Source organism: Furipterus horrens, unplaced genomic scaffold (genome assembly GCF_987537825.1).
Source record: "Furipterus horrens unplaced genomic scaffold, mFurHor1.1.pri manual_scaffold_17, whole genome shotgun sequence".
In the NCBI taxonomy this organism is placed as follows: domain Eukaryota; kingdom Metazoa; phylum Chordata; class Mammalia; order Chiroptera; family Furipteridae; genus Furipterus; species Furipterus horrens.
The window spans coordinates 12,269,175-12,294,101 of NW_028327187.1; the positions used below are offsets into that span (position 1 = coordinate 12,269,175).

A 24,927-nucleotide genomic window follows, 5' to 3' on the forward strand; every position below is an offset into this window, starting at 1 on the left:
TCTCTTTGCAAGTAACTTTTATTTTTATTTACAACAGAATTGGTGGCTTTGTTCCTCCATCTTTAGGGACGGTTGGCATCAGCAGCCAGATGGAAAGTCTGCAGTGAAGTCAAATTCATTCTGCCCCAGCCACAGCTCCGGAAGCTCATTCGCCCGGTCCAGTCCCAGTTCCACCACCAGCGACATCAGCACCTCCTCATCCACCGGGTCGGAATCAATGATAGCAGGACTCTGGGCACCAGCAGGAGGAGAGAGTGATCCCGCCCCGCCCCCCTGTGCCCCAGCACCCCAGTTTTGTAGGGGCCCTGCCTCCCCGGGTGGCCCTGGAGTGGCAGCAGCCATCCCATGATATTGACTATTAAGTTTCTGCAGCTGCATACTGGCCAGCAGGTGAGGGGCAGGGTGCAGGTTGAAGGGTGGGGGTTTAGCGGGAGGGGTGGTGGTGGGAGAACCTACTGGAGGTGGAGATACAGAGGAACTAGTGGGAGCCCCACTAGCCTTGGTTCCATTGGAGGCTCCCCCGGGGTAGTGCAGAGTGGCTACTGCTTTGCAATCTTTCGCCCCCAGGTTAGAGTAGGCCAGAGAGTTCATCTCTTGGTTGGCATCCTAGAAGACAGAGAAAAGAACAGCATAGTATCAGGCCCAGAAAGCTCTGACATGCACTTCCTTTGGGGATAGTGGTGGGGAGGCAGCAAGAAGACCCCCTGGAAAGTTGGCTCCCAGCCCAAGGATCCTTTTGCTGCCACTGCTCTGAGCTCAGTGCTCAGAGCCAAGTACTCATGCAGCACCTGCCATCCTTAGTGGGTTTGCTGCTTTCCCTTCCCTCCCTCCACCTCACCATTCTGATAAGGGCATTTCATGGTCCCTTTTCTCAGCCTCATATTAATCTTTTCAATGGTGTTGTCTTGTTCCAATTCTACTCTGTTCCCTGCCCTGCCAAGTGGGTTCAACTTGACCACATTTAGGCAGAAACTTCCCTCATTCTTCCCAGAGAATGCCCTGTTGTCTCCTCTCTGCTTAAGGACCCTAGACACCACACCTAGAAGGGTCTATAACATGGCCCCAGACCAGTTCACCTTTCTATGTCTCTGTCTCTATTTGTAAAATGGCAAAAGTTACCTCCTTCACAGGTGCGGTGCCACCTTTGACATCAAGTGCAGGCCTCGACATCGTTGGCATTTCAGAGTCTTGGCAGAAGTTGGATAAATCGGTGGGAGGTGATGCTGCCAGCTGGAGCTGTTGTCCTGTACGTGAGGGAGAAGAGGTAAGAAGGGCAAAGAACTCACTGGCCAAGAAAGCACTAGCAAAGCCCAAAGCAGGGCAATTCCACATGGATACAAGCAAGGATGGTAACAGGGTTAGACACAAGACCAGAGACAATTTGAGTGAGGGAGATCACACTACAACTTTGTTTGCATGAGGCAGGAAAGGTGTTTGGTTCAGTCAGGTGCTACCCAGGTAGCCAGCTACCCACATCACCAAGAGGGTATATGATGACTGTTTCCTCATGCCAGTGATTTCAGAGCCCCAAGTACATGTGGGGGTTGGGACGATATTGTTCCTGATTCTGAAAGCAGAAATGTCCCTGAGTAAGTAGCACACTATCTCCCTGGGCCACTGGCTTCTGGGCTGGAGAACTGGAACCTCCACTGGGACTGGGAGAAAGTGGGAAGAACTCAGGGCAAGGAAGACCTAGAAAGCAGGAGACTACAGTCCAGGGAAGGATTAAGTCCCCCAAAGCAAGTGCCAAGGAGCTGAGAAAAGCCATGTGGGTCTGAGAAAAGCTAGGCTGATCAAGGTGGGCCTGGGACTCTGAAGTGACCAGAAAGTATGAAGTATATCTTGATTTTCCTCCTTGCCTCAAGCATCCTCCAAGACAGACCTGGGAAAACTGGTCTGAGGCCAGCCACACCCATCTGTAATGAAAGAAGGGAATAATTCTTCCCTGAGGGAAACAGCTGCATAGTTTCAACCTTTTCTATAAGCAGCAGTGGTTCTGGGAGCAGAATCTAGCACTCCTATGCCCTCAGGCCTCACCTGACCACAGCATCATACCTAGAATGGTTCAAATGGTTTCCAAAGAAATAATTTTCTAGCTCAAGTGCCAAAGGATGAGAGGGTGAGGGGAAAAGAATTCCCCCAAATCAGAAAATAAAAAATCTCCTCACCTGAAAACTCTCAAGTTATTTTCCTAGAAGCTTGGTTTTTTTAGCCTTCATGATGAAATAGAGATGTTGAATTCCATATTTATAAATACATTTTGCCCCAAGGAATCTTCAGCACCTTAAAAAGCATCTCTAATCTTTCCAACAAAGCTGGAATTCTCAACATTTCCCTCCTCCAGTGGCCATTAAGAATCTGTACAAATACTTCTAGAAAGTGGCCATTAGTACCTTTCTTTACCGTCTTTGCACCACTTGTAGGAGGAGGCAAGAAAAATAGAGAAAGGAAGAAGTGAGTGACAAAACATGAGAAAAAATATCAGTTGCTGGGTCACCACCACCACCACCACCACCGCTTGGTTGGACCCCCGTTTCCTCTCTGAGGCAACCCTGTAACATTTCAAGCCAGTGATCACAAGACAAGGAGTCTAATACATGTGTCTTCCAGAGCCCAGCACCTTCAGTATCAAGCAATTTCCATGTCTTAAGAAAAATGTCGAGGGGGTCCTGTCCATATTTCCCCGTTCCTTTGCAGCCTTCCTTCTTTATGCCACCAGGCACTCAAATGTACAAAAGAAGAAGCAGAAGAAACAACAATCACAAAAAAGAGAGGGAAAAGAGAAATAGAAAAAAAGAGCACCCTAAAAAAGTATCTATGTTTTAATAACAGCTCCTGGAAAGACTCTCTTTATCCTATCTCCCCCCTGCAGGCTGAGAGCCCTCCGTAGACAGGACCCTATTTCCATTTGTATCCGTTGCTTCCTATTGCCGCTCCCCCCCCACACACACCTGGCTAAACCCCGCCTGGGTCTGTGCTCGGTGGGCGCTCAGTAAGTGTTGTTGAATCTGTCTGAAGAGGCAATCGAATAACGATCGGAATCCCTGCCCCTACTTGCCCATTTTCGGTCTCCGCTCCACCACTCAGCCCGTTCGAAGGCAAAACTTGGTAGCTCGGAAACGTCCCAGCCCGCTCTCCAAGCCAAGAGCTGACCACTGTGATACGGCTGCGAGAGGCAACTGGACAACCCAGAGCAACAAGTGCCTTCTCACACACCGATGCCTCGCGGGCTTCCCGCCCAACCTCCTCTTCAAACGTTCCATTGGCCCTGCAGCCCCCTCCCTTCCAGATGGGGGTTGGGAGGGGAGGGGAAAAAGAAAGAAGGGAGGGGCAGGTAAGGGGGGGCCTCCTCTTTGACCTGTTGGGGAACCAAAAGTTAAAATAGCACCAACCGGATGGCTCCATCTCGACTGCTATTTTCTTACTCAGGAGAAATTTAAAAATCCAAACAGTACTGCGGCTTGGCTTGGACGCGTTCTAACCCAGACCAGTCTGTTTCGCCACCTGAAAACTAAAGACCCGTTGTTTGCGCACAGCTCGGCTGCCCTCCTTGCCGTATCCCAGGTGGAGCCTCCGGAGCTGGGGGCGGCCTGGAGCATCCCTGCGCAGCGGGCGCGGGCACCCAGGCCACCAGGGCCCCGAGCGTCCGCTCCCTCAAGTGCTGTGTCAGGAACCGCTCCTAGAGACCACACGGACAGGCAGGCAGGAGAGCGGGGTCTCAGCCCCGCGGTGTGGCCGCGCGCGGTGGCGCACTCAAGCTCCAGCGGCGGCCACTCCCGCGCCTTGCCGACACTTACTGAGAGCCCGCCGAGCATCTGAGGCGGCCGTACGCTGAGCCTACTACCCCTTAGCCAGGCTGCTTGCGGTCAGTGCTCTAACCCCGGTACCAGAAGAATGAGAGGGGTTCCGAAAGGTTCGGTAACTTGCCCAAGGTCACAGCGCTACAAAGTGCCGGAGCCGGAATTCGCGGCCACGTCTTTCAGACTCCAAGTCCAGCGCTCGGCGAGACAGAGACTCCGCGAGCGGCCCGGCCCCGAAGCGCTGGTTTATAAAGAGAGGGGTGTGTGCGAGGGTGTGCGTGGCTCTGTGGGCGTGCGTGTTGGGGAGAGTCTCAGAGGTCAACTAGATAGTAGAGACAAGTTGCCCAAATTCGCTAACTTCCATCCCTCAATTCCCCTGAACTCGGCCCGAAAAGCCCCTCTCGCCTCCAGCCACCAAAGGAAACCTGAGCTTTGTGCAGCCCCGGAGCTGGAGCGTCCAGATGCGGTCCGGGAGATTAGCAAAGTCCCTGGAAGCCAAGCTGGAGAAAGCGCGGGCGCGGGGAGAAAGGTACTGCCGTCTCCCCTGGCTCGGCTGGCCGAGAGGCGGGAGCGCTGGAGAGGGACCCGGCTCGCTGGCGGGCGGGCGGGCGGTGGCCCCTCCGCCCCCAGAAGAGCAGCTTTCAAACATAAAACAAGTCCCTCAGAGCCCCCCGGCCGGCGCGGCCGCCGCCCGCTCTCCAAGCCCGTTCGGCTGGAGTCCCCGGCCCCACTGCGCAGCCCAGCGCCCTACCGGGCGGCCCGGCTTACCTCACCGAAGTCGCCTGCCCTGAGAGGGAAGAGCGGAGCGTGGTGAGCTGCGAGCGAAGCGGTGGAACCCCCAGCCCCTGGCACGCACGCACGCACGCCGCCACGGCCGCCACGGCCGCCGCCACCGCCGCCTCAAAACGGTCTCGCTGACTGGCACCCGACCCCGGGGCGCTTGGGAAAAGCCTGCACCGCCGCGCCGCGCCGCACAGTGCCGCGCCAAGCGGCCCCGGCCCGCGCCCGCCCGCCCGCCCGCCCGCGGCTTCGGCGCCTGACTCCGGGGCGGTGGCGGTGGCGGTGGTGGCCACCGCGCTCCCTTCCCGGCGCGGGGGACCCGGCTCTCAAGCCCCCATTGCCGCCCGGAGAGCCCTGACGCACACGCACACGGCAGCAAGCTGGCCTCGGCAAGGAATCCCAGGAAGAACAGACCCTTTCCCCCCTTTTTTTCCCTCTCCCCCTCAATTTCCACGTCTTTATAACCGGCTTAGGGCATTATTAGCACATGTCCTGGCTCGTGGGCGAGTTGGTGGCAAAATCAGAACTGGATATTCACCGCTCTGGGTGCTGTGCCTTCCTTCGCCTTCCTCCTTCTCGTCAGAAATGAGCCTCAGTCTGCGGGATGCGCGCTGACTGCGGGGCGGAGTGTGAGCTTCCTCTAGGGCGGCTCAGTTGTATCCTTTCTGCAGCTGTGCCGCTGGGAACATTTTATAGCGCCGGCTAGCGTGTGTGGCCCTTTAAAGGCGCTCGAGCTGGTGCAGTCGCCGAGGATCGTGTGAAAGCGAAGGGCCGGCTGGGGAACGGAGTCCGAGCGGCTCCGCCGGTCCGGCAGCACCGGGGACGGGCCACGGCTCTCGGGATGGGGCTGGCGGGCCCAGGCCATGGGCACCCCGAACCCTGAGTTCCCAGCCGACGCCTGTGCTTCTAAAGCTGGCGGGACCCCGGGCCTGGGACGTGGTCTCTCCCTACCACCCTGCATGGACTTGCCCAATAAATTCCACTTAGTAATTTCGCTGAGGCGAAGGAAAGCTGTTAGTGTCTGTCTTCTGACCTAAATCTAGCGGGTGACCTGAGAGGGCTTCAGAGGGGTTAGGGGCAGAACTATGCATTCAGGGGGTGACCTCGGGCAGGGGGTGCACAAGGGACGGTGTCAGGGCTTTCTTAGAACCTCTCTTCCCCTTTGGGCTGCACCGTCTCCCTTGCTGAAGGGATGAGGCTGGGGGTCCCCTTTCCCCTTGAAGTCGCCAGCTTCCAGGCAGAGCCTTATTGAGGGTCTATGTGCAGGCAGCGGTGGCTTCCCTCAAAGGCCTGAGCCGGGGTTGGGTTTCAGGTATTCTCTCTTGTGGTTATTCAGGGCGGACGGAGGCTGGCGGGATGCGACAAGAAATATGCTGCCCTCCCAGACCAGGTGCAGCTCACGAGGCACGCCAAAAAGCCAAGTCCAGAAAGCAGGGAACGAACAGCTTGCCCCTGGGCTCCCAGGAATTCCTTCTGCCTTCCCACGATGCCAGGTTATTTTATTATCATTATACAATCCTTCCCATCTAGCAAGAATATTTTCCATTTGGAGCACACCTTTCCCACACTGGGATGTTATCATACAAATCTTTACAGGGAAGAGACCTAGCCTTCTCTTTCATCTCAGTTCGTGTTCCTTGTAGCCAAGAAGCCCCATCTCATGTCTTACAGGAAGGCCACCAAGATTACCCCTCTACCACACTCCACTTTTTTTTTTTTTTTGGCCCCTTTCAGCAACAACTACTCAGTTGACACTGTTTATAAAACATGCTTTTAAAAACGTCCCAAAGTTACGAACAAAAGGGGAGGGGAGGAATGTCACCAAAGCATATTAACGATGTATGTGTTCTGTCTTCTTAATTGGATTTGAAGACCTAAAGGTCTTTTTTGTCCCCTGCCCCTTTTCTTTCTTTAATCCCCAAGTGCCTTGCATTTGCTCTTCGAACAAAGTTCTGTTTGCTGACGTACTGACCGGCTTACTGACACAAAGATGGGCAGCAAACAGAGGGACAGGTCAAGGCCCTTCTTTGATACCTGGAGGAAGCTGGGGCGAGTTCTCTGGACGCCAGGTAAACCCATTCCTCAGCCTTGCGCATCTCCATTCCTTCCCCTCACCCAACCCCAACACAACCCCATTAACAACCACACCATTGCTGCACTTTCTCACTTTACCCAAAGATCGTGGTTTGTACCCAGTTTCCCTATGACGAAAGGAGGGATCTGTCCGGACCATAAAACCTTACAGGGTTTGCCTGTAAAATACATCCTCAAGCCATCTTTGTGTTTGCCTGAGGCGAGAGACCTTAGGTTTTCAAATTGTGCGTTGCTCTTTTGGACCTCCGACCTATCCTCCCCCTCAGTCCCCGCTGGGGAGCAGATCTAGAACCAGTGGCAGCGTCTTCTTTGCAGGCTCCAGATCCGTGAGGTGGCGAATCCGCCCTCCATCTATTGGATGGCTCCCAGGCCAATTGTTAGAAAGAGGCATATGTTCATCTGGGCTTCTGGAGTGTCTCCGGAGCAGTTGCTCAACAGCCATCCCCTCCCCCATCCGGACCATTGAAGGGCAGAAAAAAGAGCGCCCTCCGCCCTATTTCTGTGCCCACATGCCAGAAAGGGTCTTCCCACTGGTGACTTCCTGTCATCTCTACTGTCCATCTCCTGGAGAGCAGGAAAGAGGGGCTTCAAAGGGCTCAGCTTTGGAGCACAAAAGCGACCCTTTCTTTTGGGGGGAGATGGGAGAGGAGGTTAGCTGCAGAGGCTGGGAGAGAGCAAAGGAGACATTTGCTTTTCTCTGCAAATAAGCGCCAAATCTCTGACTTCCTAGTCGGCTCCAGCCGAGCTCAGAGCTCTCCGCTGAACTCTTCTCTCCAACTTGGCAACTTGACTTCGAGCTCGCGTAGCAAGTAGAGGACCAGGCTTGTCACCGGGCAAGAACGTTCTGTGCGGCCAGCATGGGGCCTGGCATGTTCCCATCCATCATCTCATTTAATTCCCACCTGTGAGGCAGTGTTTACCAAAGGTGAAACGCAGTCCCAGAGGTTTGCCCAAATTCACCTAACCAGGAAACTGGTGTTTGAATCCAGGTTAAGCTGACTGCAAAGTTCTTACCCTACCCTGGCGCTTTGTTGCCTGAGAGGGTAAGGAAGCATCTAGGCTGTGTCCAGAGTACAGGTTCAGGGGTCAGTCCGCCTGGCTTTAAATCCCTACTTTGCTATTTACTAGCTGTGTGATCTTACGCCACGTGGCTTCATTGTCAGGGCCTTAGTTTTCCTATCGCTTAAATGGGGGGAATAATGGTAGCAACTCTGTGGAGTTGTTGGAAGGATTGAAGGGAAAGCTTAGCGTGGTTGGTGCCTGCTGTGTAGTAAGTGGTCAAAAAGTGCTGTTTTTGTGCATTCTGATTCTTTTTCTGTTGCCTCCTAAGTCTTGCCTCAGCTCACACACTTCAAATTCAATGAATGATTAATTTAAAAAAACAGCCTGAGAGGAGGTGAAAGAGGTCTATAAACTCAGGAAGGGGAGGGAGAGGAAAATGCAGATTTGTTCTCAAAATCCCGCCCTCCAGAACCTAGGGCTGTCTGAGCCACATGACAGGAGAAAATTAGGGACCCATCCAAGATGATCACTTTTTTTCTGGACAGCCGTAAAAGTCCGTAATAGTCTCCAGAAACATATACTCAATATGTGTGTAGAAAAATTAAAAAGCATAAATCTTTGTTCAAGAATGTTTGGAGCAGAATTGTTTATAATAGTGAAAAGTAGAAAGCAATCTAAATGTCCGTGGTGAGGAAGTGTCCCTTGGGACCTTGACACTTCAAAAAAAAAAAAAAAAGAACCAACAACAACAACAGAAAACAAAAACCCAAACCAACCGATTTCCAAAATTCATTTATGGGAAAATGTTCACTAAAAAATTCTGGGTACAGAGTTGCATAAATATGATGATGACAGGTTGCAAAGGGCACAAAGAATAGAATTTTTTAAAAATATTTATTTGTTTTTAGAGAGGGGAAGGGAGAGAGAAAGACAGGGAGAGAACCATCAATGTGTCGTTGCCTCTTGCGTGCCCCCAACTGGGAACCTGGCCTGAAACCCAGGCATGTGCTCTGACCAGGAATGGGACGAGTGACCCTTTGGTGTGCAGGCCAGCAGCCCTCAATCCACTGAGCCATACCAGCCAGGGGAAAGAGTAGAATATTAAATAGTATGTTTCCAGCCATGTATGAATATGGGTAATGAAGTGATGGTCAGGAAAACACCAAACCAGCAACATTGTCAGTGGGGTGGTAGTATTATGAGTGATTTTTCTCTCCTTTTCTGCATGTCATACAATATTATTCTTATAATTAAATATAAGTTTATAGTTAATGAACTGCATAAACAGTATGCTTACACTTTTGTTAAAATTGTATGTGCATAGAAGAAATATTGGAAGTAAATACACCAAAATGATAACAGTGATTATAATTGAATAGTAGGATTATGGTGCTATTTTTCTTTTCCGTTATTTTTCTGCAACATGATTATATTATTTTCTTACAATTAAAACAGATTCATAATTTAGAAAGTGGATAATCAGTATGATCCCACTTATGTTAAAAGTATGTATGTAAATTGAAAAAAGTGGGAAGGAGATATATGAAAATATTAAGTTTTTATATTAGGTGGTAAAGGATTATGGGTAATTTTCCATAATATGATTTTATTTTATAATTAAAATCAAATGATACTTACAAATGGCATATACCGTAGGAACCCACTTTTGTGTATATGTGTATATCTATATGTACATAGAATAAATAATAGGCTACTCCAAAACATGGTTATCTCTGGGAGATGGGGTGACTTGTTTCTCCTTTATACAGATTTCTTCATTTTCCAGTCATCATCTATTTTTTTTAATTATGAAAAATGTAAAAAGCAGCTCAATAAGGAAGTATTTATGGGAAAAAAGAGCATGTCTAGAATTTACTTTAAAATATTCCAGTGGGGATAGGGTTAAGTGGGTGGCAATATAGATAAATGAGATGGATACATGACCTTCTTCATTATGTTTACTTGTGTATATGTTTGAAAAATTCCATAAATATTTTCTAGAAGCATTTTCACATACATTATCTCTTTCAATCTTATGCTAACCCTGTGGGGTTATCTCCATTTTATAGAAAACTGGGATTCAAAGAGGTGAAGTCACTTGCCCTAGGTGACACAGTGGCAAGTGAGAGAGTGGGCTTGATCTGGGCTTTTCACTCCAAGCCTTGGCCTCATTACCAATTCCAATTGCTTATTCTTTTTAATAATTAAAAATGATTAACATTTTGTTTGGTTCTGAATGTCATAACTGTTCTCTGCACAGAATTTGGAAATAACAGAAAAGCTTTGGGAGAAAAACATAATAAGGCAACCTAATCAGAGTTAACTCTTTAGTGTCTGGCCATGCAGACTTGATCTAGGCTGCCTTACTCCAGAGGTAATGGGTGAGGCAAACATCTCAGGGAAGAGTGGTGAGTCATTCCTGACAGGCTACCGAGCAAAACTGCAGCTGTTTGGGGGCCCTTTCATGTGTGGGGGCTCAGGAGATGGTGCGTCCTTGTCACCACCCTCCCATTCTTCTCTGGTGCCCCCTTCAGATACCACAGTCTGGACCAGAGTTCTTTCCCATATCCTTCCTTGCCCCATACAATATCAAGCAATGCAACTATGTTTGGCGAAGTCCAGATGGCCCTTTTCCCCTCACTTCATCTGGAGACCCTGCCCAGAAGGCCCCTTGGGATCCAGCAAGTCTGCAATCACACCGAGTATGGTTGTGCCTCCATTTCCCCATCTGGAAGATGCTAGGGAGAATAGCAGACTGGTGGGCCTCTGCCAGGGAGTGATGAGCTAACGTCTGTAGTGCTTTCCAGCCCCTCGGAGCAAGGTGCCGGAGCCTCCCCAGCTCCTCGCCTGCTGACTGCCAGCCTTAGTGAGTGCCTGGGCCTGGCCACCCAGCGCCCAGGGAGCAGCCACTTTCCTCTGCCCCAGGCCAGAGCGCTTGGACAGGCACTAGCTTCTGTTCCTGTGTTAAAAAAGAGGAGGAGGAGGAGGAGGACTGAAAAGGAAAGATGAAGAAGAAGGGACAAGATTAGCACTGGGGAAAGGGCCTTGAGAAACAGAAAACTGAGAAGAGATGGGAGAGATATCAGGGCATCCTTGGGCACTCTAGTCGGCTTCGAAGATTGTGGCCTTGGTTTCCTGTTTACACAAGGGGGTGGGGGAAGTTTAGAAAGGGCCAAGAATTGGGTCCAGTTGAATTGATTCCCTACTTGATTTCCTGTTTTTATACATAATGGTAAAACCGCAAATATACAAACAGCTCTGGCCACCCAGCCTTTCATGTTCTTGGGGACAGTCTCCATGGCTTTGCCCACTGCAGCTTTTGGTGTGTGTGGGGGATGTCATTCTGGTGTATGCCCTTTCTCTGTGCTCTCTTCTAGCATCCAACTTTACAAGAACCTTAGGAAGTCAACACGGTCGACCTCATTTTAGAGACAAGGGCAATGAGGCACAGAGAGGTGAAATAACAAGCCCAAGATCACACAGCAAGAAAAATAGACCTGGGATTCACAGCCAGATCTGGCACTCTCTCTGGTAGGCTCCTTGCTCCTCTGTTATCTGTGTCTGTGCTTTTTGTTCTTTTTTTTTTTTTTTTTCTTTTTGTTCTTGTAAAATAGATGCTCCACCACACCCATTGCAGTAAACGGTCAATGTATGTGGCCAGGATGTATGCATGGCCCAGGCTGAGGGTGAGACGCTGAGTCCGGAGCCCAGTTAGGGGCTGTGGCAGGAATCTCCAGGGGTGACGTACAGGGTGGGAGAGGGCTGCAGCTTGGGTCTGGCAAAGGTGACTCTGAAAAGTATTACCCAGGGAAGAGCACAAGGTTCAAAGGCACGGAGGGCAAAATGTACTGGTGTAGGGGAGAAAGAAGCAGCCAGGCTGGCCAGGCCCTGGGCTCTTCGGGTGTCAGCAGTGAAGCTGGACGCCTTGGGAAGGTGTGAGGCTTTGTGGGGGAAGAGAAACTCTGCTTTAAGCATGTTTAGTTTAAGCTGTTGGCAGAACATCCAAGTGGAAATAGCTTGCACACAGCCAGGAATATAGGACTGGAAAGAAAGTGTGAGGTTGTGTCAAAAAGAGCAATAGGCAGGATGACTTTTGGCCAAACTGAGGGGAACTTTCCCCTGCCCCTCTCCACCGGCACAGAGAGGGGTTTTCTCCTCAGGGCTCAGGACAGGACACTGGTTTTCCACCACAGCTCTCCCTTTCTCTCCCTTCCCTGGCCCCTCCAGCCCAGCACAGTGATGGACACATGCTTCAAACCCTAATGGGCAGTGTGAGGGGGTCTCAGTCCATAAATTTGCCCATGCCAGGGAGTGACAAGGGCCTCATCTCACTGCTAAATACATTTTGGCTGGGCCTTAAGTACACCAGGGCTTCCTTAGTTTCACTTCTTCTAGATCACAAGCGTTTTGGGTCTTATTTGCTCTCCTTTTTCTGCTACCCGCCATCTTAGGCCAGCACAGTGTCTCTCAATTTACTTTGTTCTTAAAAGGGCGAAGCCATTTTAATCTGGCCCTGCTGCGGCATTAGGCTGCAGTTGCCCCCCTTACCCAACCCTAAGGTCATGTGGCAGCCCCTTGGCCCCAGTCTCATCTCTATGCTGGGGGCATTTGCCTGCACTCACCTCTCTTGGGCTCTGGCGTCCTGCCCTCCCGGCTTCCAAATCCCATCGCATATGAAGCTTCAAATTTCCACTCATCATCTATCCGTGGACCCCAATATTCCAATAATCAGAGCCCCTGCTGGCATGCATAAGTCTCCCAGCTTGGACTAGTAGCCCCTATTGCCTCTCTTGTCCCCTAACTCTGGGTCTGTGGTCAGCTCACACAAACACGGCTGTGTGAACATGGTTAGCATTTATTTTGCATGTAATACTTGGTGGGCTGAAACTATTTCCTTGGATTCCTATAGAGACTTGTCCCTCTGGGCCTCAGCGATCACAGCTGGAGATAGAATGAGGATCTAGATAGAGCACCTCGGGGGTCAGGGGGTTCAGGCTGCAGACTCTGCTGTCAGCCACGAAGAGAGGACCGACCACAGACCGCTTAGCCAAGGTCCCTCACCTGCTTTCACGCGAAGACAATGCCCCTCAGCTAGCACGCACAGTCTGCTTGTGCTAATCACAAGAAGGCACCTCCTCAGGAGGGCCAGTCACAAACAGGTGCTGCTCCCTCTGGGATTTACACAACCCTCACCCCAGGGCACTTGGCTTTGTAAGCGGAACACAAGCTGAATTTCAGGTGCCCCTCTGTGGGTTAGGTTAGGTTCCTGCAGCGGCCCTGCACCACTAAGAACACCAACCATCTCAGGAGGGTTTTATTCCTACTAACTGATTAAAAACATCAATTGTAACATTTCCTGAGCACTTACTAGGCAACAGACTCTCACTGCTCTTAGTACTTTATACTTACTCTCTCATCTAATCCCCATAAAAACTTGCATTAAAGCCAATCTAGTAAGTCACTTAACGTCATCAATGAGTTCTTGGACTGTAAGCCAAATGATGTATAAGGAAACCAATTTTACCTTAGGCCGATTGATATAAAGCAGACTAAAGTTTCTATGGCATCTCATCAATGTTATAACGAAACGATGTTGGACGAGATGATGTTATGTGAGGACCTGCTGTACTATTATTACCTCATTCCTCTTTTGCTAGTAGGGAAATCGAGGCATAGAGATGTTAGCTTGCCAGTGTTCTGCACCCTGTATGTTTTGGACTGAGGATTCAAATCAGGCAGACTGGTCCCAGAGCCTCTGCTAGTGACCAGCAGGCCTCACTGCCTCCTAAGTGACAACTGCTGAGACCTGCCCCTTATACAGTAGTCTATAAAGGCCTTTTCCTTTCATGAACAAGATCAATTTTCACACCCCTTCCACCCTAATGTGAGGTTGTTGCTATCATTACCAGTTTCATTTTACAGACGAAGGAAGGAAGCTAAGAAAGGTGAGGCAATCTTGCGGAGGTCACATAGCTAGCAAGTGAGGACGTTGGCATTTGAATCCAGTCATTTTCGTTCCCACTCTCTAGCTACCCTTCCCCTCCAAGGATCTTGCCGTTCTCTAAGCTGACTGTCCAAGCTGGTGGGGACTTGAGAGATGACCTCATCTGAATCTCTCACTGTTAGGGAGGAGGAAGCTAGTACTGTAACTGGTTAGAGCCAGGGGGAGACAGACAGACTTAGCAGAAAGAAATGTATTCAATGGGAAGAGAAAGAAAGAGCAAATGAAAATGTGAGAAAGAGCAGAAAGGGGAGAGAGAGAGAGAGAGAGAGAGAGAGAGAGAGAGAGAGAGAGAGAGAGAGAGAGAGAGAGAGAGAGAGGAGGGAGAAGAAGAAAGAAGACAAGGCAAGGAAAAGAAATCAAATGAGAAAGAAAAGGACCCAAAGTGGGGTGAAGGTATAAGTGGCCAGCCATCTGGAAGCAGCGCTAAGCGATGGGGGTGTGAGTTGGTGAAGCAGGGGAACTGGACTGACAGGTGGGAGGCGCCCACCTGAAAAGAAGGCATGACCCCCACAACAGACTTCCTGAGGGTGCTTTGGGCTGGGAAGACCCTCAGCAGGCCCAGGGGAGCTTGCCTCTGAAGACCTCCTGGTGGAGGAAGGTTCCCACAACTTCTCTGTATTTCCCGCCCATTTTCTTCAAATGTCTCCCAAGTGTTATTGGGATTTTGAATACGGATGATTACCTGCCATGTTTGAGTCCCGTGCTTTCTGGCTCCTGCCTTGCCTGGTCTGAGCGGATGGGTAAATGCTAGTTCTTGCTGCCATCAGCTGGAACACAGAAGGGAAAGGAAAATGGCTGTCCAGCCATTTGGAGGCATTGGCTTAGTCTGATATCAAGAGCATGAGGATCTGCCATCAAATCGACTTTGGTTCAAGTCCCAAGGCTGCCAGTTCCTAGCTGTGTGATCTTGGGCAAGTGATTTTTAGCTCATTGGGCCTCAGTTTCCTTAGATGTAAAGTGGAGAAAATGAGAATACTTACCTTATGAGGTTGTGCCAGGGTTGAATGAGATAATGTCTGTGGCCATAAACTCTCAAGTGCTGTACACATGTGAGTAATTACTCTTCTCTGACCCCTGTTCTCCGCTGCTTGGGGGATGGAGTCAGCCTTCCAATCCAAGTCCAGTTCCAAGCCTGACTTCACCTTCTTGGCCCTGTTTTCCTCATTGTCACATATGACTATGTGGGAAGTCGGGCCTCCAGACCCACTGGGGTGGGCTTACCAGAGCTGGCTGTTATTCCTACACAGTTGTTCCTTCAGGCCGCGAATGTGAGCTGAGCCCCTGCTTGGCCCTGCTGTAGTCACCAAGGCCTCTGATGGGGATGGGAGAGGGAGAAAAGCAGACATTAATAAAGCCAGGTGGGAGATGGGGGAAGTGACTTCTGAGGTGAAACCCAGCATTCTCTAGGTATTGGGAACAGTACGTGCAAAGGCATTGATGGGAACTAGGAGAACAGAACAGGATCAAGTTGCTGAGGTCACGGGAGCCAGACTTGGATGCTGCATTATGAAATTCAGCTTTGATATTGTGCTCACTGAAGGTTAAGTGGGCAGATATACACGAAGCCTGGTACAGTTTGTTAATTTGTTACTCAGTAAAATATGTTCATTGCCTTGACCTTCTCTGTGCACCGTCCACCCCCACCAGCAAGCAGTCTAGCTGAGCCCTGAGGTTCCAGGAGAGATCCCGGTCCTCTCTCCTGAACTTGGCACAAATAAGGCAGCTGTCTCCTGTCCCCCTTCCTCCCCCAGCTTTGCAAGTTCAGTAAATGGCACTTCTGCTCACCCAGTTTCTCAGGCCAAAAACCTTGCCCTCATCTTTCTTTTTCTCTTTCACCCTCTGTCCAACTGATCAGCAAAATCTGTCAGCTCACTCTTTAAAATACATCCCGGGTCCAAACCATTTCTCAACACCTCCACAGCCACCACTCTGGTCCAAGCCACTGTCATCTCTTACCTAGATCACTGTTGCAGCCCTCTCACTGGTCTCTGCTCCGCTGTGCCCTGTCCTCTACAGTCTGTTCTCCATGCAGCAGCAAGAGGGGTCTTGACCTTCTCTGCTCAGGATCCTCAATGACTTTCCATCCCTCCTAAAGCAAAAGTCAAAGTCCTATATGACCTGGTCCCTCGTACTTCTCCACATTCTTTTCCTCTCCCTCTCCCCTTTATTCCCTCAGCTTCAGGTACATTGGCCTTGCTGTTTTTCAGATGGGACAAGGTGGTTCCTGTCTGTGGCTCTTTGCATTTGCTGTTCCCTCTGCCCGAAACTCTCCTTCCTGAACAGTCACATGATTTGCCTTGCCACTGCATTTAGGTCTTTGCTCAATGTCACCTCTTCAAATGAGCCTTCCCTGGGCACCTTATCTAAAGTAGCCACCCTATCACTCTCAACATCTACCTGGCTTGATTTTTCTGCACAGCGCTGATCACCACTTGCCATATTATATTTGTTATCTGTCTCTGCAGCTGGAATGCACACTCAGTGAGGGTAGGGATTTTTCTATTTTGTCCACTTCTGTATCCCCGATGACAAGTACACTGCCTGGCACATAGTAGGCCATTAATAAACATCTCCTGAATGAAGGAATGGCTGAGCCAGTGAGTCTGGTTTTTGGATGAGGGAGAGAGAAGTTGCAAGAGAGTCAGAGGTGAGGTGGGGAAGAGGTTAGACAAGTGGGCTTAGGAGTAGAATGAGTAAGAGATTCTGCAGAATATTAGAGGAGAAAAAGATCTGAGTGAAAACCAGATGGAGGGTGGTAGGGGCGAGCCCAGTAACTCATGGACAGAGTGAGTAGGATTGGAAGGTTGGTGGATTTTCCTCCCTCCAGCCTGCTGGGCTGATAAACCCCAATCATACCATGGAGCCGACAGCACCTTTGGAGGAGGTAGCCCAGCCTGGAAGGAAAACTGCAGGGCAGTGAGTGGTGCCACCAGCCTGGCAGAGGAGCAAACCAGAGAACAGTAGTCAGCCTTAAGAAATGGTCATTGCTCCTGCCCTGCTCCCCATGGTCTAAGCTGTGATTTTAATGATTTCTCTTCTTCTTTTCTCCATTCACACACACATGTAAACATTACTCCCACTCTCCAGTTCTGCCCCATTCTCATTTTTATTCTGCCTTGATCTCTGTTTCCAACTAACTCAAACCTATGTCCTCCATGCCACGCACAGTGTGCTTCTCAACAGCACATGTCAAAGGGCATTTAAGTGACTTTAGGGGAAGATATGTTCGACTTAGCCTGGGCCCCTGGAGGAGCCAGGAGGGGCGTATGGTCACTGCTTTTCCTTTAGGTCCTCACAACATTGACTGAGGCCCTACTCTGTGCGCTCAGGAGTGCTGACATGAAGAAGTGGGAAAGGTTCAAGTATCTTAGGTGGTTAAGTAATAACTTACTATTAAGCATGTAATAACATGTCCAACCTCACTAATAAAATTAGAGAGACAAAAATCCAAACAGTGAGCTGTTTTTACCTCTTAGATGAGCAAAGATGAAGTTCCAGGGAGGGGTAGGAGCAGCCATAGTCATCCAGTGTTAGTGGTGCTGTGACTGGGATGACACTCTGGGACTCAAAATCCATCATCTGTTTTGTTTGTTTTTAATGCGCATGCTCTTTGATCCAGCAGTTCCCCTTCAATAAATTATCATAAGGAGGTAATACAACAAATGGGTAAGGGTTTAAGTAAGGGGATCTTAGTTGCAATGATTTTTTTTGAGGCAAAGTTCACATAACATAAAATTAACCATTTTAATGTAAACAAATAAGTGGCATTTGGTAGGTTCACAATGTTGTGTGACCACCACCTCTACCTAGTTTCAAGACAATTTCATTCTCTCAAAATAAAATCTGTACGTATGAAATAGTTATTACTCATTTCCTCCTCTGCCCAGGCCCTGGCAACCACCAGTCTTCTTTCTGTTTTAACAGTTTTGTTCATTCTGGATGTTTCATATAAGTGGAATCACACACTGGTGACTTTTGGTGTCTGGCTTCTTTCACCTAGCATGATGTTTTCTAGAACTGTAACAGTTATCAGAACTTCATTACTTTTTATGGCTGAATAATATTCCATCGTGTGCATATACCACAATTTGTTTATCCATTCATCCATTAATGGACATCTGAGTTGTTTCCACCTTTTGGCCATTGTGGATAGTGCTGCTATGAACATTCATGTACATGTATTTGGACATCTGTTTTCAATTCTTTTTTAAAATTTTAGTTATTGATTTCAGAGGGAGAGAGAGAAATCTATTTGTTGTTCACTTACTTATGTGTTCATTGATTAATTCTTGGATGTGCCCTGACCAGGGTTCAAACCCTCAATTTTGGTATATCAGGATGATGCTCTAACTAACTGAGCTACCCAGCCAGGGCCCTGTCTTCAATGCTTTTGGGGTATATACCTAGGACTGGAATTGGTGGGTCATATGGTAATTCTATGTTTAACTTGTTGAGGAACAGCCACATTGTTTTCCGCAATGGCTGTACCATTTAACATTCCCACCAGCAATGTATGAGGGTTCCAATTTCTCCATATCCTTGTAGACTTTTGTTATTTTCTGTTGTTGTCATTATTATTATTATTATTGTTGCCATCCAAATAGGAATAAACTGGCAAGTCATTGTGCTTTTGATTTGAATTTCCCTAATGACTAGTGATGTTGATCATCTTTTCATGTACTTGTTGTCCATTTCTATATCTTTTGTGGAGAAATGTTTAATCAAGTTTTTTGCCCATTTTAAAACAGGGTTGTGTTTCTTGTCGAGTTTATATATACACACACATACATACACATACACACACTCTAGCTACTAGATCTTTCTTACACATATGCTTTGCAAATATTTTCATCCGTTGTGTGAGTTGTCTTATTACTTTCTTATAATGTGCTTTGCAGAACAAAATCTTTTAATTTTGATGAAGTCCAATTTATCTGTTTTTCTTTTTGTTGCTTCTGCATTTGGTCTTATATCTAAGAATCCATTGCTAAACTCAAGGTCAAGAAGATTTACCCCTATGTTTTCCTCTAATAGTGTTATGGTTTCAGCTCTTACATTTAGGTATGTGATCTGTTTTGAGTTGATTCTTGTATATGGTGTGAAGAAAGGGTCCAACTTTATTCTTTTGCATGTGGAAATCCAGTTGCCCCAGTACCCTTTGTTGAAGAGACTGTTCTTTCCCCATTAAATGGACTTGGCACCTTTGTTTGAAATCAATAGGCCACAGATGTACGGGTTTATTTCTGGACTCTCATTTCTATTCCATTGATCTATATGTCTATACTTATGCCAATAACATGCTATTTTGATTACTGTAGCTTTATAGTAAGCTTTGAAATCAGAAAGTGTGAAACCTCCAACTTCATTCTTCTTTTATCAAGATTTGGCTATTGAGGTCCCTTGAGATTCCATATGAATTTCAGGATGGATTTTTCTATTTCTGCCAAAATGTCATTGAGATTGCATTGAATCTTTGAATTAGTCTGAATAGTACTGACACCGTAGCAAAATTAAGTTTTCCAATCCATGAACACAAATGTCTTTCCATTTATTTGTGTTTTCCTTAATTTCTTTCAGCAACATTTTGTACTTTTCAGTATACAAGTCTTTCACCTCCTTGGTTAAGTTTATTCCTCAGTATTTTATTGTTTCAGATGTTATTGTAAATAGAATTATTTTCCTAATTTCCTTTTCAGATTGTTCAGTGATATAGAAACAGAGCCAATTTTTGTTTGTTAACCTTCTACCCTGAAGCCTTGCTGAATTTGTTTATTAGCTCTAGCATATTTGTTGTTGTTGTGCAGTGTTTTTATTTGTAAAGAAAAATGAGAAAATTCTGAATGTTTATCATTAGGGGACAGGTTAAACAAATTATGGAGCATCCATATAATGTGACCGCTTTAAGGGATCACGATGCTGTCTTTTTGGTGTGTCTGAAATATGTTATAATAAAAGCTGAATAAATAGTTCTTTGTGGATTGATATGGAAGGCTGTCTATGGCATATAATAAAGTGAGATAACACAGGTTGCTAAACAGTACGATTGCATTCATGTAAAAGTCAAATGTTCACATATGCATAATGCCAGCTCCATGGAGACAGGGATTATTGTCTGTTTTGTCCACAGATGTAACCTCAATGCCTGACACACTGCATAGTACATAGTAGGTGCTCAATAAATATTTATGGAATAAGTGAAAAAGAAAGTCTGGAAAGATAAACACCAGACTTCTAATTGTGGTTTTTACTGAGGTGTAAGTTTATGAGGGAATCGTTATCTGTATTGCATATATACTGTATTTAATACATTGAATATATTAAAAAATGTAGTTCCATTAATCTGTCTCTGCCCCACTCCCTCAAGTAAGTGGTAAAAAGAAAGGCACTATGGGCAACGGGAGGAAGGCCCTGGGCCTCTGAGGTAAACAGAGGTTTCTCATAGGCAGCCACTTTGGAGCTAGGTCTCAGTGAGCTCCTTTCTATTGTCTTATCAGCCCGAGCAATCTTTTTAAGATGTAAATGTTATCATACCACTCTGGTTTAAAACTCTTTGATGGCTCCCTTACCTGCAAGATCAAGTCCAGCCTTCTCCACTTAGCACAGGAGGCCCTTTGTGATCTGGCCCCAGTTATTTTACTTCCTGCCGCTCAGTAATATATATCTCAGTTTTTTATTATGGAAATTTAAAAACACACAAAGGCAGAGAGAATAGTAAGTATATTCTACCTCCATGTGTCCATCAAACCAACTTCAACAATAATCATTTTTCAAATTTTGTTTCATTTATCTCCACCCATCACCTGCTGCCACACACATACATATTTTCCTCTCTGGAGTATTTTAAAATAAACTTCAGATATATTATTTTATCTGTAAATACTTTACTTTTTATCTCTAACAGTTAAGGACTTAAATATATAACTACCATATTGTTATTGTACTTAACAAAATTATCAATAATTTCTTTTTAAAAACATTTTTATTGAATTCATTAGGGTGACGTTGGTTAATAAAATTATATAGGTTTCAAGTGTACAATTCTATAATACATCATCTGTATATTATATTGTGTGTTCACCACCCCAAGTCAAGTCTCCTTCCATCACCATATATCCTCCTGTTTACACTCTTACCTCCCCCCACTCCCTTTCCCTTTGGTAATCACCATACTGTTGTCTGTGTCTATGAGTTTTTTTCTTAATCCCTTCACTATTTTAATAATTTCTTAATGTCACCTAGTCCATGTCCAAATTTCCCTTATTGTCTTAAAAATATCTTTTTACAGTTGCTTTGCTTGAATATTATTTAATATGAGAAGTATTCTATGTGCCAGCAACATGGAACTGCTTGTCACTTCCCTGAATTTCATATCTTTGCCTGGAATTCCTAGAATGCCTGCCCCTGTCACCTGGCCCAAGATCAGCTTAAGTGTAATTGCCTGCTTGTAGCCTTCATGATTGCCCCAGTCTAGATGGCCTGTCCCTCCTCTGTGTCCCATAATACCCAGAGTATAAGACATTGCTTTGTCTTAGTACACAGTTCGACCATTCCATAGGTATGTATTGAGAATTACAGGTGCCAGATACTGTGCCAGGCACTAGGGGCACAGCAATCAAACTGTCAAAGCTCCCATACTCCCACTGTGTGTGTGTGTGTGTGTGTGTGTTTCGGAATCAATAAAACATGAATAAGGTAATGATAAGTGGTATAAAAATAAATGATAGCTTGGAATAGAGAAGGCAGGGTGGCTACTTTCCGATAGGATGGCCAGAGTATTTTATAAGGTAGTGACATTGCGGCTGAAAACTGAATGAAATGGAGCCAGTCTGGGGAAGATCTGGATCTGGGCCTTCCAAGCAGAAAGACCCATATGTGTGGAGACCCTAAAGTGAAGGATCTCTGTCTTAACAGGCTCTATTTATGTCTGTCTTTCCTCTACATCTGAAGATCTCATCCTTTTGGGGATTATAAAAACTCCTTTGAGTGCTGAAAACCTGATAACAGCTTTGGCTCCTTGCCCCAAAAGTATGTACAAATGCACAATCATGTGAATTTGCATACCAGTCCCTAGTTCCTGAAGCCAGAGAACCTCAAGAAGATTCCCTGCCCAGACTGGGTTCACATTTAGTGCAGGAACAGTGTCCAATGCTGATATCTAATATGTGCCTTCCTTTATTATCTCTTTGATCCCTTGAAACTACCCCATGAGGTAGGTACTGGTATTCTCCCCAGTTGATAGATGAGACGAAGGCTCAGAGAGGGTTACTTGGCCAACATCACCTCGTTAGTGAGTGACAGGGAGGGGAATTAAACCCAGGCAGTCTGAGGCCCACATGCCTATGTTGCATGCATGCCAAGGACCTGCTGGTCAGCTTGGGCCCCAGCACTAAGCAAGAGATTTGGGAACTTGTTCTTGGCAAAGGCAGGGAAGGAGGAGCTGCTGGAAATTTCTGGGTAGGGGTTTAGAGATGTCAAAACCTGCTTGGTCTAGAATGCTGTTTGCTTTCTTTCATTCTCTTCCTCCTCCCTGTCCTTCTCTTCTTCCTTCTGCCTTTTTTGTTGAATGACAATATTTGATTTTCTTATAAAGAAGTCCTTCTGCCTTAGAAAGAGTCTTTTAAATATAGAATTGGAAATATACTGCTCTCTCTGTGACAGCTCACAATGAATGCAGCAGAGGCAGATCCATTCCCCCAAAGGGAAGCTGGCTTGGGATTTTTCCGTTGGCTTAAAAAATATATATATTTATTTACTTTTTTTGGACCAGGTAATACATTCACATGGTTCAAAAATCAAAAGGTACGAAAAGGAATATAGTGCAAGTCTCCCTTATTCCCCTACCACCTGCCACCTGGTTCTCTTGCCTGGAGGCAACTGAGGTGGCCCAGTTTCCTGTGTGTATCTTTCCAAAGATGTTTTAAACAAATATTAGGCATATGCAATATATATATATATATATATATATATATATATATATATATATTTTTAATTATTAGTTTATTAACCCTTGAGTTGCAGTCACAGCCTAAACTTCTCCCTCTCTCTCATCTCTCTGATCCCCATGCAGACCTTGGAGACAGTGGAGGCCAGGGGTCTCCTGGGAGTGCTGGGCTTTCCTCAGAGGTCAGCCTTTCCAGGCCCATGTTCATGGCAGCCCCTCCTGCACACACTGCTTTAGACTCTTTTCAAAGTCCTTCCATCTGTGCTAATTTATCAAGCACACACAATAGCCCATGAAGTGTAAGAATTATTCACCTCACTTGATGGGCAAGGAAACAGACGCAGAAAGGTCGAATAACTTGCTGAAAAGCACACAACTAATTCATGTTGTTGTGTGGTGAGGTCCTGGGAGCAGTGTGTGGCTTGGTCCAGCTTGGACTTTGGAAGCAATAAGAAAGTTGTTTACTCCAAAGTCACAGTTTAAAAATATTTTAGTGGCACTAGGTGTGGGGCCGTGGAAAAAGTAAGGGAACTCACAGTTCCAGCTGGGTTTGCTTCCTGGCTCTGCCGCTTAAAACTTGGCAAGTTACTTCACAGTTTATAGCCTCAGTTTGCTAATCTATGAAGTGGGGATGATAATACTTACCGAGTAGGGTGGATAGCGGCATAGTATTCACAAAAGTGATGTGTAAAATGGGACATATTGCAGTGCTTGCTTTGCATTATTATTATGGTTATTGTGGATGGTCCTTGCTGGCACGAAGGCATCTATTTCCTGAAGGGAAGGCAGGCCCTCACTGGGTACAAGTTGCCCGGCCCCTAACCACCGTATATCTAGGAAGACTGTCTCCGGTCCAATGAGTTGGAAACAGGAGCCATCCAGCCGGACCGTTCCTCACCAGCCCAGAAACACTTGGCTGGTTAGAACAGACTCTGGGCATGAACACAAACTCTTCTTCTTCGGTGGGTGTCTTGAATTCACTTTGATCTGTAAGTTTCCCTACAGATTAATTTTTTAAAACGTTTATTGATTTATTTTTTTCTATTGTAAAAAAACTAGACCACGTTTATTACAGAAATTTTGTAAAATATTGAAAAGTAGAAAGAACAAAAATTAAACCATACTTACAGCTTCCTGCCTCACAGAAGCCCACCTCAGTCACTATTTTGGTGTATTTCCTTTTAGTCTTTTTTTCTCCAAGGTACTTATGATAACTCTTAGCAGAGCAATTCTTTTTTTACAGCTTTAGTGAGGTGTAATTGATATACCAAGAGCTGCACCTATTTCAAGTGTACAATTTGATGAGTTTAGACTTGAGCAGGGCAACTCTTAATCTGTCTTCTGTGATTCATGAATGCTATGCCTATCATTGAGTATTTCATTTTCAATTTTTAAAAATTTAAAATTTTTCTTAGTTCTTCTATCTATGGGATTTTTTTTTTTTTTTTTTTTTTTTTGCCTATTCCTTTTTCAACAAGAATCAAATGAAAAGGTGTCCCGAAGGCCAATGAAGTGATGTCCTGTCTTAGGAACAGGTCTGTCCTCTGGGAGGCCTTTCTCTCAAATGCTGCAGCCAGCCCTGGCTGGTGTGGCTTGATTGGGTGCCCTTGAAGCAAAAGATCTCCAGTTCGATTCCCGGTAAGAGCACATACCTGGGTTGTGGGTTTGGTCCCAGATGGGGCGCATATGAGAGGCAACGATGGACAGTGTTTTTTCTCTGGCAACCAGTTGATGTTTTTCTCCCTCTCTCCCTCCCTTCCATTTTCTAAAGATAAATAAATAAAGTTTTTTTTAAAATGCTAGGGCAAGAGCTGGGGCTTTCTGCAGTGCCAGCTGTGGTCAGAAGAAGGTGGCATTGACTGTCCAGTAGGAAAGGTCTCCCTTGTTGCTCAAGTCCATTCTGCTTGAAAGGAAAATGGAGCACTAGTTATTCACCACTTTACCAGGTGGTTGACCCTCTGTGCTGAGGTCTTCACAGGAATTTTGGTGATGGCTTTGGGGGTGGGTCCCCTACAAAGCATTGGGATAGGGGAGCTTTTGAGATGACAAATCTTGGTGGGTGGTCTCTTGTAGGCTGGGAATTCAGAATTCTCATTTCCCTTCCTTGGCCTCCCCCCACCCCCAACTGCCCCACTCAGCACCTACTCCCTCTTCTATGTTTAAATCCTCGTTCTTTTTGGTATAAGTGAAACTGCCCTTAAGCCGAGTGTATACAGTTAGAATAGTGGACATTGAAGTGACTTGGTATTCCTAGCTGACCAGGCGCCCTGATGCTGGTTAAGAGCTTGGCTGTTCCCGTCCTGGGA

General features: G+C 46.7%; 1 protein-coding gene across 7 annotated transcripts; it reads right to left on the bottom strand.

Annotated features, from left to right (window-relative positions):
- Positions 1-5,299, bottom strand: CITED1 (Cbp/p300 interacting transactivator with ED-rich tail 1). 7 transcript variants are annotated; one of them, XM_090264371.1, is made up of 5 exons: positions 5,119-5,298; positions 3,393-3,511; positions 2,394-2,416; positions 1,120-1,244; positions 1-606 (listed from the first exon to the last, which is right to left on the bottom strand). In XM_090264371.1, the coding sequence occupies exons 4-5, from the start codon at positions 1,177-1,179 to the stop codon at positions 79-81; spliced, it is 588 nt and encodes a 195-aa protein (XP_090120497.1). In that variant the 5' UTR covers positions 1,180-1,244; positions 2,394-2,416; positions 3,393-3,511; positions 5,119-5,298; the 3' UTR covers positions 1-78. The 7 variants fall into 7 exon arrangements, with proteins under 7 accessions (XP_090120497.1, XP_090120494.1, XP_090120496.1 ...); XM_090264368.1 differs by lacking the exon at positions 2,394-2,416 and having other exon boundaries at positions 5,119-5,299; XM_090264370.1 differs by lacking the exon at positions 3,393-3,511.
- Between the last annotated feature and the right edge of the window lie 19,628 nt (positions 5,300-24,927).

Coding starts and splice junctions, on each gene's coding strand:
- CITED1 (XM_090264368.1), bottom strand. Junction 607..1,119: donor GCACCGCACCTGTGAAGGAG/GTAACTTTTGCC, acceptor TCTGTCTTCTAG/GATGCCAACCAAGAGATGAA.